The sequence below is a fragment of the Neolamprologus multifasciatus genome, chromosome 5 (genome assembly GCF_963576455.1).
Source record: "Neolamprologus multifasciatus chromosome 5, fNeoMul1.2, whole genome shotgun sequence".
In the NCBI taxonomy this organism is placed as follows: domain Eukaryota; kingdom Metazoa; phylum Chordata; class Actinopteri; order Cichliformes; family Cichlidae; genus Neolamprologus; species Neolamprologus multifasciatus.
Window position 1 is genome coordinate 14,364,051 of NC_140443.1, and position 11,800 is coordinate 14,375,850.

General features: G+C 37.5%; 1 protein-coding gene across 3 annotated transcripts in view; it reads right to left on the reverse strand.

Annotated features, from left to right (window-relative positions):
* mtss1 (MTSS I-BAR domain containing 1) overlaps positions 1-6,383 on the reverse strand; it is an 80,430-nt gene extending 74,047 nt beyond the window's left edge. For 2 of the 3 annotated variants that reach the window (XM_085160460.1, XM_085160459.1), the window contains exon 1: positions 5,542-6,383. In XM_085160460.1, the coding sequence (XP_085016586.1) occupies positions 5,542-5,613 (72 nt within the window). In that variant the 5' untranslated portion in view covers positions 5,614-6,383. The remainder of the gene's footprint in view (positions 1-5,541) is intronic. The other variant, XM_085160461.1, reaches the window with a different exon arrangement.
* Between the last annotated feature and the right edge of the window lie 5,417 nt (positions 6,384-11,800).

Genomic DNA, 11,800 nt, shown 5'->3' on the forward strand with positions numbered 1-11,800 from the left:
CACGGCAACCAATCAAATGTTAGAGAAGCTGCATGGGCAGCGTTAACCCCGCCCCCTGCGTTTGATGGGTGAGGTTGACAGATAAAATTATTTCATGATGAGAGCCAGGCGCCAGGACTGCCAAAATGAAATAAATAAATATATCATTAAATAATTAATTAAATGTGTCAATAATTAATTAAAATGTGAAATACATAAATAATTAATTAAATGTGTCAATAAATAATTAATTAAATGTGTCAATAATTAATTAAAATGTGAAATACATAAATAATTAATTAAATGTGTCAATAATTAATTAATTACATGTGTCATAACTATTTATTTAATTAATTATTTCCCATTTTAATTAATTATTGACACATTTAATTAATTATTTAATGGTGTATTTAATTAATTCATTATGGCAGTCCTGGCGTTCCATATTAAGACAGTCCATGTGTTAACTGATGATGTAAACATTCTGCCGAGCTCTGTCAGACACAAGTTCGCAAAACTATTCAACAGTTATTCTCGGACTCTTCAGCTTTTTTACTCGTGCTATTAGAACACTTCAGAAAATATTCCCCCTTCGTCAGACTAAAATTTCTATGTGAACATTAACCTTAGGATCGGGACTTTACCAATACCAAATAATCCAAATGACAAGGAAACACTTGAACTACTAATCTTGTATCATCTCAGATGATTTCTTGGCTAAAGTTTGGTCTATTTTTTTCCTTTGTTTTCTATGATGCTAATTATCACTGTCCATCAAGGACCCTCAACATGGACATTTACTCAGAAAAAAAAAAAATTACCCTCATCCTCCATTTCCCCTGTGCTAATTTTTTTATGTTAGCCTGACCATAACTTGCTCGACCTCGAATCGATGTCTGAATGTTCAACTTTATTGTAACACCTAAAGAACATACACACTGTTTATTTTATTGGAGGTGAGAGAGAAAGACACTTTAACTCCCAGCAGCGTCTCGGTGTTCATTTACCAATGGGAACTGAAGGGGCATTCGGATCTAAAAGTTCATTATGCTTGATTCAGCATTGTAATAATGTGGGGAAAACACACAATCCAACACATTTTTGAGATGATGGTGAAACATCAACCACATATTTCACTGCAATCCATAGTCCATTTAAATTAGGCAACATCCGGTCCTTTGTGTGGGCGTGCATGTTAGTCAAAGCTTCCAATGCTGCAGCCCTTGCTCTCTCTCTCTTAATTGTAAACGATGATGGCCAAATGTAAAGCAGATGACAATGCCACTACCTAGCACAGTTAAGCTATATTTAAATATAGAAGTTAAATTGCTGTATGCAAGTTTGTGCTTTGCAATTTTTTAGCTCAAACTTTCACGACACCCTTTCCTTTGCTTTTGCTACTCTGTGGAGGTCCAAGTTAACGCTCTGGCAGACAAATTTAATTAAGCTCATATTCATTTATTTTCTCGTTTTCATAAAAATTATAAATAAACTTCAAGGAAATCCACTTAAATGCAATGAAGAGTTCAATCAATCCACAATTTCTCCAAAGTCAGTGAGTAATTAATATTAATAACCCAATATTTCTCAAAATAATTGTGTTTAAGATTTTTGCTGTAAGAAAGAAGAATAAGTGTAAGAATAACCACTCCACTGGAGCAACGCATAACCACATCAGGACAGATGTGTGGACAATAGCCTGGAAGGAAAGAGGGCTGTTGGTGCTATTATGATTCACTCTGCTGGGCTATGTCGTGACACACCCATCACCTTTTTCTGAGGAGTCCATGGGCAAAAAAATGAAGTTATATTTACCATTAATATCTACTTAATAATCCAGACTGTAACTAGATTAACTGAACTGGTTTCTCCTTTCCATTATGTAATTTTTTTCCTGGCCACCATGAGTTGAAACACTGTCACTTTTTTTCCTAGCCGTCCAATGGGGAGAGGAAATGCAGGACTACTACTGCACCAATCAACTCTTAAGTCCTATTTGTACAAGTGCCGAAGAGGGAGAGAAGTTTCGTCTAAACACATAAGTGAGATCTGCTAACATTAAATGACAACAGCATCCAGTATAAAACTCTCACACAGAGCTGAATTGACACTAGTGTAAATAAATTAGGTAAATAATGTAAATACATGGGTTTTTTTAAATTTAATCCATCCTGGTCCTGCTAGTTCCTGATTTATTCTCTTACACAGGAAATAATATTCTCATGTTCTTCCTTACAGTCTGATGAAAAGCATAATCTACATAGGGATAATCCTGACTATTAACACCGGTACTGGATCAGTACTCAGTAACAGAACTGGAAGAAGTTGGATAAGTGCATCACAAAATGACCTACAATCTGCTAAAAGCATCTGTGCCTCCCTGCCTATTGGTTAATTCAGAAGTGTGAGATCTTCACAGGCATGTTATGATGCCCGAAGGAGAGATTTATCTGAAGAGAGACTCTACTTAATTAGACATGACTGTGTGTGTGTGTGTGTGTGTGTGTGTGTGTGTGTGTGTGTGGCAGATGGTAGCAGTGCCCCTATTGGGTCTGTGCCATGTTGGTGAACTAGGATATGATGCCACACACGCACGCACATACACTCAATCATAACCATTCCTCTTCCTTGTTATCTGACAGCAGAAGTGACTCATGTGTACTGCTTGCTGTTCTCACCACAGGACGTCTGCAAGTTCCATCATGTTACACGCAAAACGTTTAACTAATTTTCCTCAGACTCTTCATCACACAGAGATCCAGTAACAGACAACAAACACTCACTCACTACAGCAACATGACCCCTCTATTAGAGATGAAGGTCAGCTTCAATCAGAGGTCTATTATTCAGTCCAAGAATGTGCATTACAATGTTGAGAAAAATAAAAACAGCTCAAAGTAGGGCTGCTATAGCTTCCGTGAGTCACCCGAAGATCCATTGTTACACAATTTGCTGTATTTCTGAGACTGAATCATCTGCTGCAGGTCATTTTCGTAACAGGACACCAGAAAAGTGTACAATGAAGGAATCCCAACAAGTTGCTTCTGTTCATCTGCACGTAGCGAAGAAGTCACTTGGATGAGTTATCTGGATATTTGAGCACGCATAAAGATACAGTGAAGCAAATTCACTGTATCTTTAAGATACAGTGAACTTGTAAGAACAACCTTCTTTTGCATTACCAGGCTTGACAAAAGCTAAAACCCCCAGTTAGAGATGGCAGGTAACACAACGGTGGTTTTCAACTTCCTCTGTTAAGCATCTGCTTCAGGCTCTGTGCGCGCTCACATGTCATATAACAAAATGATCCCTATGAGTGCCACCTACCACAATATTATCTACATAATGATGACCTATAGGAAACATAAAAATGTATAACAATAAAATGCAACACTGTTGCAAATAAGACAAGCTACTGGAGAAAATCAATACTCTAGTAAAACGTTTCAGTTTTCATTATTATTTTATGGCTGAGTATGTGCGTTTAACAAGGTGGTGGCGCATTAGAGTTCCGGTACATTAACCAGACAAATTTAAACATTAAATGTTACTGTCCCATAGTATAATAAAGTAGATGATTAATTAATTTGACCAACTGACTTGGTATTCTTGCTGTTTGTTCTGTGTTCTAGCACCTGCAGAATGAAGTATTAAAACATGTACACATTTTTGCATCACCAGCTGAATCCTGCACATCACAGTGAGAATACAAAGCAGTCTTTATTCATCAGGCTGCACATTTTAACATTTCCCCAACAAACAATCTATATTGCACACAAAACGTGCTATGAATAAAGGAAACCGTGAAAACCTGGAGCTTGCAGGCGATTTCAAACCAGACTCTGAACATAACCTGCTCTGGTTATATGTTCAGCAGAAGTTATGATGGTGATTTAGCCAGGTAAGGAGAGAGCAACTTTCATGACACAGAAAACTCTGACTTTAAGCATTAGAATACCTTGCTAACCTATTAATATTACTTCTTACCACCCCCTCTGACAATACATAACAGCAAATACTGACAAAGAAAAAAAAAATGTTGTTATTGAAGAAATATATCAAGAACAAGGGCATTTGGGCTTAAAAATAAATAATTAATAACAGGTGCACTCAAGTACACAGCCATGCTCAAAAAGTACAGGGATCATCCCTATAAAAACCAAGAACAGGACTGAATATACATCCATTACTCCCTTCATGGTCACCTCCTGGTCCAACAACATGGCTCAATATGCCTCCCAGTATACAGTTCCATCTTTTAATCTGTAATTCTATGGTAAAAATGTAAATGAGAAACATAAACTGCTCTAGAAGACTGCTAAAGTTACCTTACTTAAAAGTAAGCTATGGATTTTTCTGTAAATTAAAGGTCACTTAAAAAAAGTTAGAAAAATCATGGTGATTTGGTAAACAGACTGGTACTTATATATTGGTACTCCTTTCTACAGGAAGAGCTAGGGATCAATCCGCTGACCTTCCCATTGGTAGACGACCCACTGTACTCAACCCAACCTTACCCAAATATAGACATTTTAGCACACCAATTGGACTGGACACCTTTTTTTTCTTAAACATAGCACAATGGGCTCCTATGTTTTAAATGCATTGCATACATTACCTTCATTTTGGCATGACCTAAAAGCCCAAACAAGCACAGCAGGCTGTGCCGAGTTTACTTCAGATCATATTTATGCATCTATTTTTATAAGCTGAGTTTAAAGGAAATCCACAGTGAAAAGTAAAATTTAAAAACTCCCAAAGTCTGATTAACAGATTCCAAAATGTCAACAAATGGCTAAACCTGATCAGTAAAAATCACCCATGCCAGTGCCAGTACATGAAAGTCCAGTAGAACCAGAGCCATTTGCTGCCTATTCTGGACCAAGGGGGGAAAAAAGAGATGAGATTGGAAAAGAGAAGCTGCTAACTATGAACATCTGAGAGCAGTGGAACTCAGACAGACAGGCAGCAAAAGGGCAGAGTGCTTGACAAACATCAAAGGGTGCACAGCTGGTAAAATCCACCCCCATCCAGCTCTCTTACCCTCTCAGATGGCCCACTTCCAGTTTTAACCTCTGCTCATTCATTACCTAATCAACATCAGCAGCACTGCACATCCAGAAATCCCATGTCAAGCCTTTAATAACCTAAATTTCAAGCTTACTCGTACTTTCCTGAGAATCTATATTTTAAATTCCACTTTGTTTGTGCATTTTTTTAGATGTTATGTCCAAATCTGTCCCAATCAAATAGTTCATGACAGTCATAATTTTAAAAATATATTTAATTTTTTTTTAAAGTGTAAGTCTCACGGAGAATAAATAGAACTGCCAAATCAGCATTGCAAGGGTCAAATCTTCAATACAATATTATAACAGGCTTACAATATTACAGGCTGCTGCCATGAAGTTACTTAATATGAAGCAGATATGACTTGAAGTGAAGGCTGATATTACAGGATCAATATATCGGGATAAGTATGTAAAAAATAAAGGGGCTTGATAAAAAAAGATGTAGAGACATGTAATGAGATGACTTGTATGTCCGTTGTTTTTTTTTTACCTTCATGTCGTTCATGATGAGCTGGAAGAGCCCTCCCAAGGCGCTGCATTCTTTCTCTATTCCCGCATCCATTTTTTCCACAGACTCGGAAAAATCCTTCTCAACTTCCCAAAAACTTTTTTTACCTCCTCCTTGAAGAGAAAGAAATAAAAACTTCCAGCAAAGTGTTGAGAAACTCCAAAAGAAGAATCAATTGAGGCTTTTATTTAATATAGGGAGCGGAGTTACAACACCGAGGGCAAAGTCCGCTTTTAAAAAAAAACTGTTTAAAAACAGCAGTGGAAAAGGGAGAAGGGGGGGAACACACATGAGTCCAATCCGAGGTACTAATGCTGGGCTTCAGTCAGCCGATGCTACCAGCCGGCCAACTTGACAAACCTCCGAAAAACCCACACATCATGCCTGAACCAGCAGCCTTCTGTCTGGAAAATGTCGGGCACTGTTTCTAAACTTTAACCCCGCTCTGCGTTCACTCCCAGCGGACGGAAAGCCGAGCTAACCACAGCGAGCTAGCAAACCCGGCTAACTCCGCTAGCAACCTGTGTGACTGCGCGCGCGTGTGTTTGTGTGTGTATGTGCATCCAAAGGAAAACACGCGCGCACACACAGTCCGGGATCAATCCGTTGGCCCAAAAATAAACCGACGCGGCTTTCGGCTGGTGTGCTGCTCAGGTTTAACGTTCTGAAAGTCGTTGTTTCCAGGAGTGTATCCGAGTGATTTGACGTTTTCCTCCTGCGAGTTTTAACGACAGACGCTGCCCCGTCCTTCTCTCTTTACTCCAGTGGGAGTCCTAACCTGAAGTGAATGAGCGCGTCCGCGAACTGCGCGTCAAGGTAGCCGAAGTGACAGCGCCCACATCCCGTCAAGAGTTTCACAATAAAAGCCATCAATCTAAAATTTCAGTCACTGTAGTTTTTTGGTTTTTTTATTAGTTTAAAATTTTCTGTCATTGACAGAAATTTGCGTTTTCACGTTTCGGCGAGTTATAATTAAAAAAGTACCAAACTCACTCACAAAGTGCTTGCTGTTTTTTTATTTGCTTCTTTCATGTTTTTACTGGCTGGGAAAAATGTGCTCAAAATTTTGAGATGGACATTTCCAGTTCCCATTGAAATCTATACATGTAACGTTAAACAGTATATTTAATAAATTCTAAAAGGCACTTTTTGTTTCTTATTTTACAGGAAATTTATACATTAAAGCAAGGTAAGTTTTTCAGCTCTGCGCAGCTTTACTTGATTAAAATTACCTGTCTGTTCCTGTGTAGAAATGAGACTTTAAAACAAAATGCATTTGAAATACAAAAATATTGTACATGGAGGATAATAGCATACAATCCCTTCTCATATTACTAATTGCCTAACCACACTCCAGCAACCACCTGAAGCCCACTGAACTAGTTTGTGAACTGGTAATTTGAGATGGGATTACTTTTAATTTAAGATGACTTCTCTTAGATAGTAAAATTTTAAATAGAGCTGCTCCATCAGTACTTTAGGAGTTTGTGACTGCATCTACAGATTGACTCATGTGGTCAGTTTTAACCGCTAATTGTTGCATATTATTATGGATAACAATTTTTTTTGCCAGTCAGCACTTTCATCTCAAGCAGTTCTTGCCTGGAATTTATTACCTCCAAATATGAATATATTGCCTTAAAATGTTTCCTTTTGAACAATCAATTAGGTCGCATGATCTGACAACAACAGCAACAACATTTATTTGTTTGGGATAACTTTTATAATTTTATTTTGTTTTCTTTTTGCTATTTTATTCTAATAAACCTCTTTCCTGGCTGGGGACTCCAAGTGAAAATTAGTCTTCTTGGCTAAATGTGATAAATGGATATTTTGCCTCTGTGTGAAGTTTATTAAACCATTATACTTTTACCAAGGTTCCAGTAACGGCAATTCATTTTTTTTTTGTAAGCAAACAAATAAAATAACTCACTTTATTTTTGTCCTTAACATCTTGCACAATCCCTTATTTTATATACAAGAAATTATCTTGAAAAGTTGCATTTGAAATGCATTGATAAGTAGACCTGAGTCAAAATGTGTTTTTAAACGTTTACTTTGTTGGGGCTTTTTATTTGTAGTGCCACGTAATTTCCTGTCGAGGCAGCGTTCGGCTCACTTGAAGCTGCTGCCTCCGTGCATAGTGGAGGTTTGTTGTGTGTTGAAGACGCGGCAGTCTGCCGGGGCGGAGCTACAAGCTGTGACTTTAATGTGACTTTACTGGGAGATGACATTAAGAGCTAAACTGGTCATCAGCCAGTTTAACACGAATGGAGTCTTTGCAGAAAACGTACGTGTGCCTGTTTATTCATCACTTCTGCCAAAACTGACTTGTAGCAAGTTGTCTCTAAAAATCTGAGAATCGCACTGTGTAAGGAGGTATTTACTCTCAAGGCTTTACCTTGGCCTCCACTGACACTGTGAGGAACCTTGGAGTGAGTTTGGAGCAGGGTATGTCCTTTAACTTGCATATTAAACAAATATCTAGGAATACCTTCTAGAGTAGGACAATATGGCCAAAAATATTTATCACAATATATATTTGAAAATTTGCGATAAAGATACAACTGACGATATAATTGACGTGAGACAAAATACTTTACAGGCTTTACATACTTCACAACTTTATTAGTACAAAAAAACCCATTAATATATTTTCAATTAAACAAGCAGCTATTTATTATGTGCATCAAAGCTATATAAAATTTTAACAGCGCAAATGCAAATGCCTTGCTGACAGTTTAACCAAAAATCATTTCCAGTGGAAATTGGCCAACATATCCTGAGCATAACCATGTATAATATCCACAAAACTTAAAAAGAGGTTATACACACACAATACCGTAATATTATGTTGAAGCACAGTAGGTATTACTCCACAAGACTCCTAAAATGGTAGCCGTAATACTCCGACAATGAATCAAGCGATGCGGCTTTGTAGCTTATTAAAGTCGTATTAAAACTAGTGCTGTCAGCGTTAATCTTGTTAAAATGATATTAACGCCATAACCGCGTTAACGCTGCAAATCTCGCGTTAGCGAGTTAACGCGGATTGCCCAGTGTGTGGGGCTGGACGGCACTAATGCGTTGACGCCGTGCAGCCCCAGGTTAAAGGCAGCTTAGATGTTCTACCAAAAATTGTGCTTTGGTGTGTATCTGACAGACAAAAACCAAACCAGTTCCACACCACTGAAGTTGGCACCATTTTTACAAACCAATTCAGGTTTATTTGTTTCAATCAACGATCAGCTTTCGACCTTCTAATTCTCTGTCACCGCCATGCTTTTTACCATGTGCGTATGAAAACAAAGACACTGCGCGTGCTCGTTTTACCCATATTCTATTGCGTTATTTCATTTTCGTTGTCTATCATTATATCATTGATATGTCTATCATTACCTGAACGGTATGATATGGCCGAGCCCTAATACCTTCTGTCATCTGCACATTATTGTTAAAACAGCATTAAATTAAAATGATGCAGAAAAATAAGTGCATTTGTTACTTTTAGGGTGGACTCTTGTACTTCTTTATTGTCAGGCTGCCTTAACAGCTCACTGAAGAGCCTTCAGTTGATCAAAAACATGTAAGTGAAAAAAAACTAAGAAAACTAAAGAAAAGAGATATCATATTTTTTCTCATATTAGCTTATTTTCATTGGCTCCTTATTAAACCCACAATTGAATTTAAAAATCTCTTTCTCACAATCAGATCCCATCATATCTTAGAGAACTCATAGTACCATATAATCTTAACATCAGACAGCAGGCTTACCTGTGGTTCCAGAAAATTGAAAAGTAGGATGGGAGGCAGATCCTGTGGAACCAGCACCGAGTCTGGATTTGGAAGATAAACACCCTTTTTACTTTTAAGATCAGGCTTAAAACTTCCCTTTTGATAAAACTTGTATTTAAGGCTGAACCAGGTGACCCTGAACCAACTTTTAGTGATGCTGAAATAGACTCAGCAAGCTGGGGGACTTCCCGTGATGTAATCAACACTTTTTCTCCACTCCCTTCTTTTCACTTCCCATGTGCTTATATGTCTCTGTTTGAGGTCTCTTCCTGTTTATAAACAAGGTTCTGTCTTCCCACTACCACCAAGTGCTTGCTCATAGTGGATTATGAGATTGTTTTAGTTTTTCTCAAATATTGAAAGATCTTTATTTATTGTATTAAGCACCTGAAGACGACTGTTGTGAAGTGGTGCTGCATATGAAATTAAATGAAGTGAAATTGAAAAAGAGGAAATAGTTACAGTTTCCAACACCTGGTTTGCAGTTCAGTGAGGGCCACCTGATGATTTGCTACCAGGTTTTGCTTATATTATTCTCTAACGCTTCGCCTCTGAGCTGTCTTTTCCACATTTGTCCTGATGATTATTTAAAAATTTGGGAGTTGTGTGAGTTGGATTACATTTATAGCACTCTTGTCCGTGAGGAGCCACAGATGCATTTGGCTTCAGAAATCCTTGTCTCTGAACGGTTTAGTGTGCTCAAACCATAATGCCTGCACAGGAAAAAGGCGTCTCAAGGGTCATGTTATCTTACAGGCCACACTTGCTGTTTTTAATTCTTAAAAAAATTGAAATTAATCATTTGGAGTCATTTGTTTTCTTGTAATTATAGTGGTGTCCAGCTGTTTCCTCTTTATTGTCTGCAGCTGAGTGAGACTTTTTTTTTAGATTGCAGCTTTAAGAAACAAATAACCCAACAGTCACATCCAAGCCATGGACCAATTAGCCAGATGTGAAAGTAGGTGACTGAACTCTGTTTTTTCATTCTTGACGCAGGTCTTTTGAGTGAGAACAGTCCAGAGGAAAGCACCATAAATGCTTTAGAGGAGAGACTTTCTGAAAATGTGGCTCTTATTGCCATTTATGGCAGGCAGGATTTTTGTTTATGAGTGCAGAACAACATTTAATAAATGCTAATATTTATAATGGAACCTATGGTTTTCAGTATTTTTATATTGTCATGTTGGACGTTCGTATTATGCACAAAGTTTCACATACTGAGATCATCATGCACACAAGTAAATATGGTAATTACAAATTCACTTCAGACCAGTCCAGCTCGATCTTTGAAAGAGCAAAGAGCTTTTTTTCTACTCTTTGCTCTTGATGATGTCACAGAGGCCATCTTCTCAGGACATTTTTGCTGTGAGGCAACAGTGATAACCACTACCCCACCTTGCTGCCCCCTGTAGAAGAGTCCAATGATAAAAAAAAAAAAATATCGAGATTAAAATGAGCATAAAAAGCATTAAAAGCAAAAAAAAAAAGCATTGCAATGTTACTATAACTGGATATAAGTAAATAGTGCATTGATTTTTCCTACCTTTGTAAATCCAAACTCACTCATTCAGCTCAAAAGTTTATTGCGAACAGCTCTCACAAAACCTTTACTTATGTAGGGTTATGTATAAGTTTGAGTGCATCTTGTTGCCATGTTTTTTTTTTTAATGTGGTTGCTGCTGTTAGTATGAGACAACAGAAAAGCCACACAAATATTGTTTTATTGCCTACTAAAAATAGGCCTCATGAGCAATGCGTGCTTGGCTAGTGAACTTGAACAAAGCTGTATAAACCTTAAAACCTTAGCTGACTTCACATAGGAAATAAAGTCAGGGTTGTGTGGGAGTTGAGTAAAGATTAAGCTCTGATGTCATGTTGTTCTTTTTCAGCATTTTGGTCATCCGAACTTTTTTGAGCATTTTCCCTTTTGTGAGTATGAAATTTTGCTCCCCATGCCCAATGGAGGGTTAATATGGCTTCTTAAAATGACTTCTTTTAGTGTTACCTTTGCCCCCAGGGCTAGGGGTTTGGGGTCATTCTGTGTGGAGTTTGTATGACTTTAGTTGTAGGAAATGCTAAAAATACAGTCTCCTCCCAGATTCAAGATTAGCTTTGGATGTGGGGCAGATAAAATTCATAGAACAAAACATGCTATTAATGTGCAAATGTGGCTCATAGACTAAAGAGCTTTGAATATTCAGAATCACTTATCTTTAATAGTAAAACTATAGTTGATACTTGTGTTTATGATGTGGTGGCTGCATTTTTTGTACTATGTACACATGTACTGTTTTTGCATGTCTCAAAGATGACCCAAATTTCAAGTAGTCTGCGTAATGAAGGAAAATGCTCCCATTTCCCAATGGAGACAGGTGTTGTAACATAAAAGAGGTCTTCATAGAAGGCTTTTTTTACATTAATGAACATTTAAAAATGTTCATATATG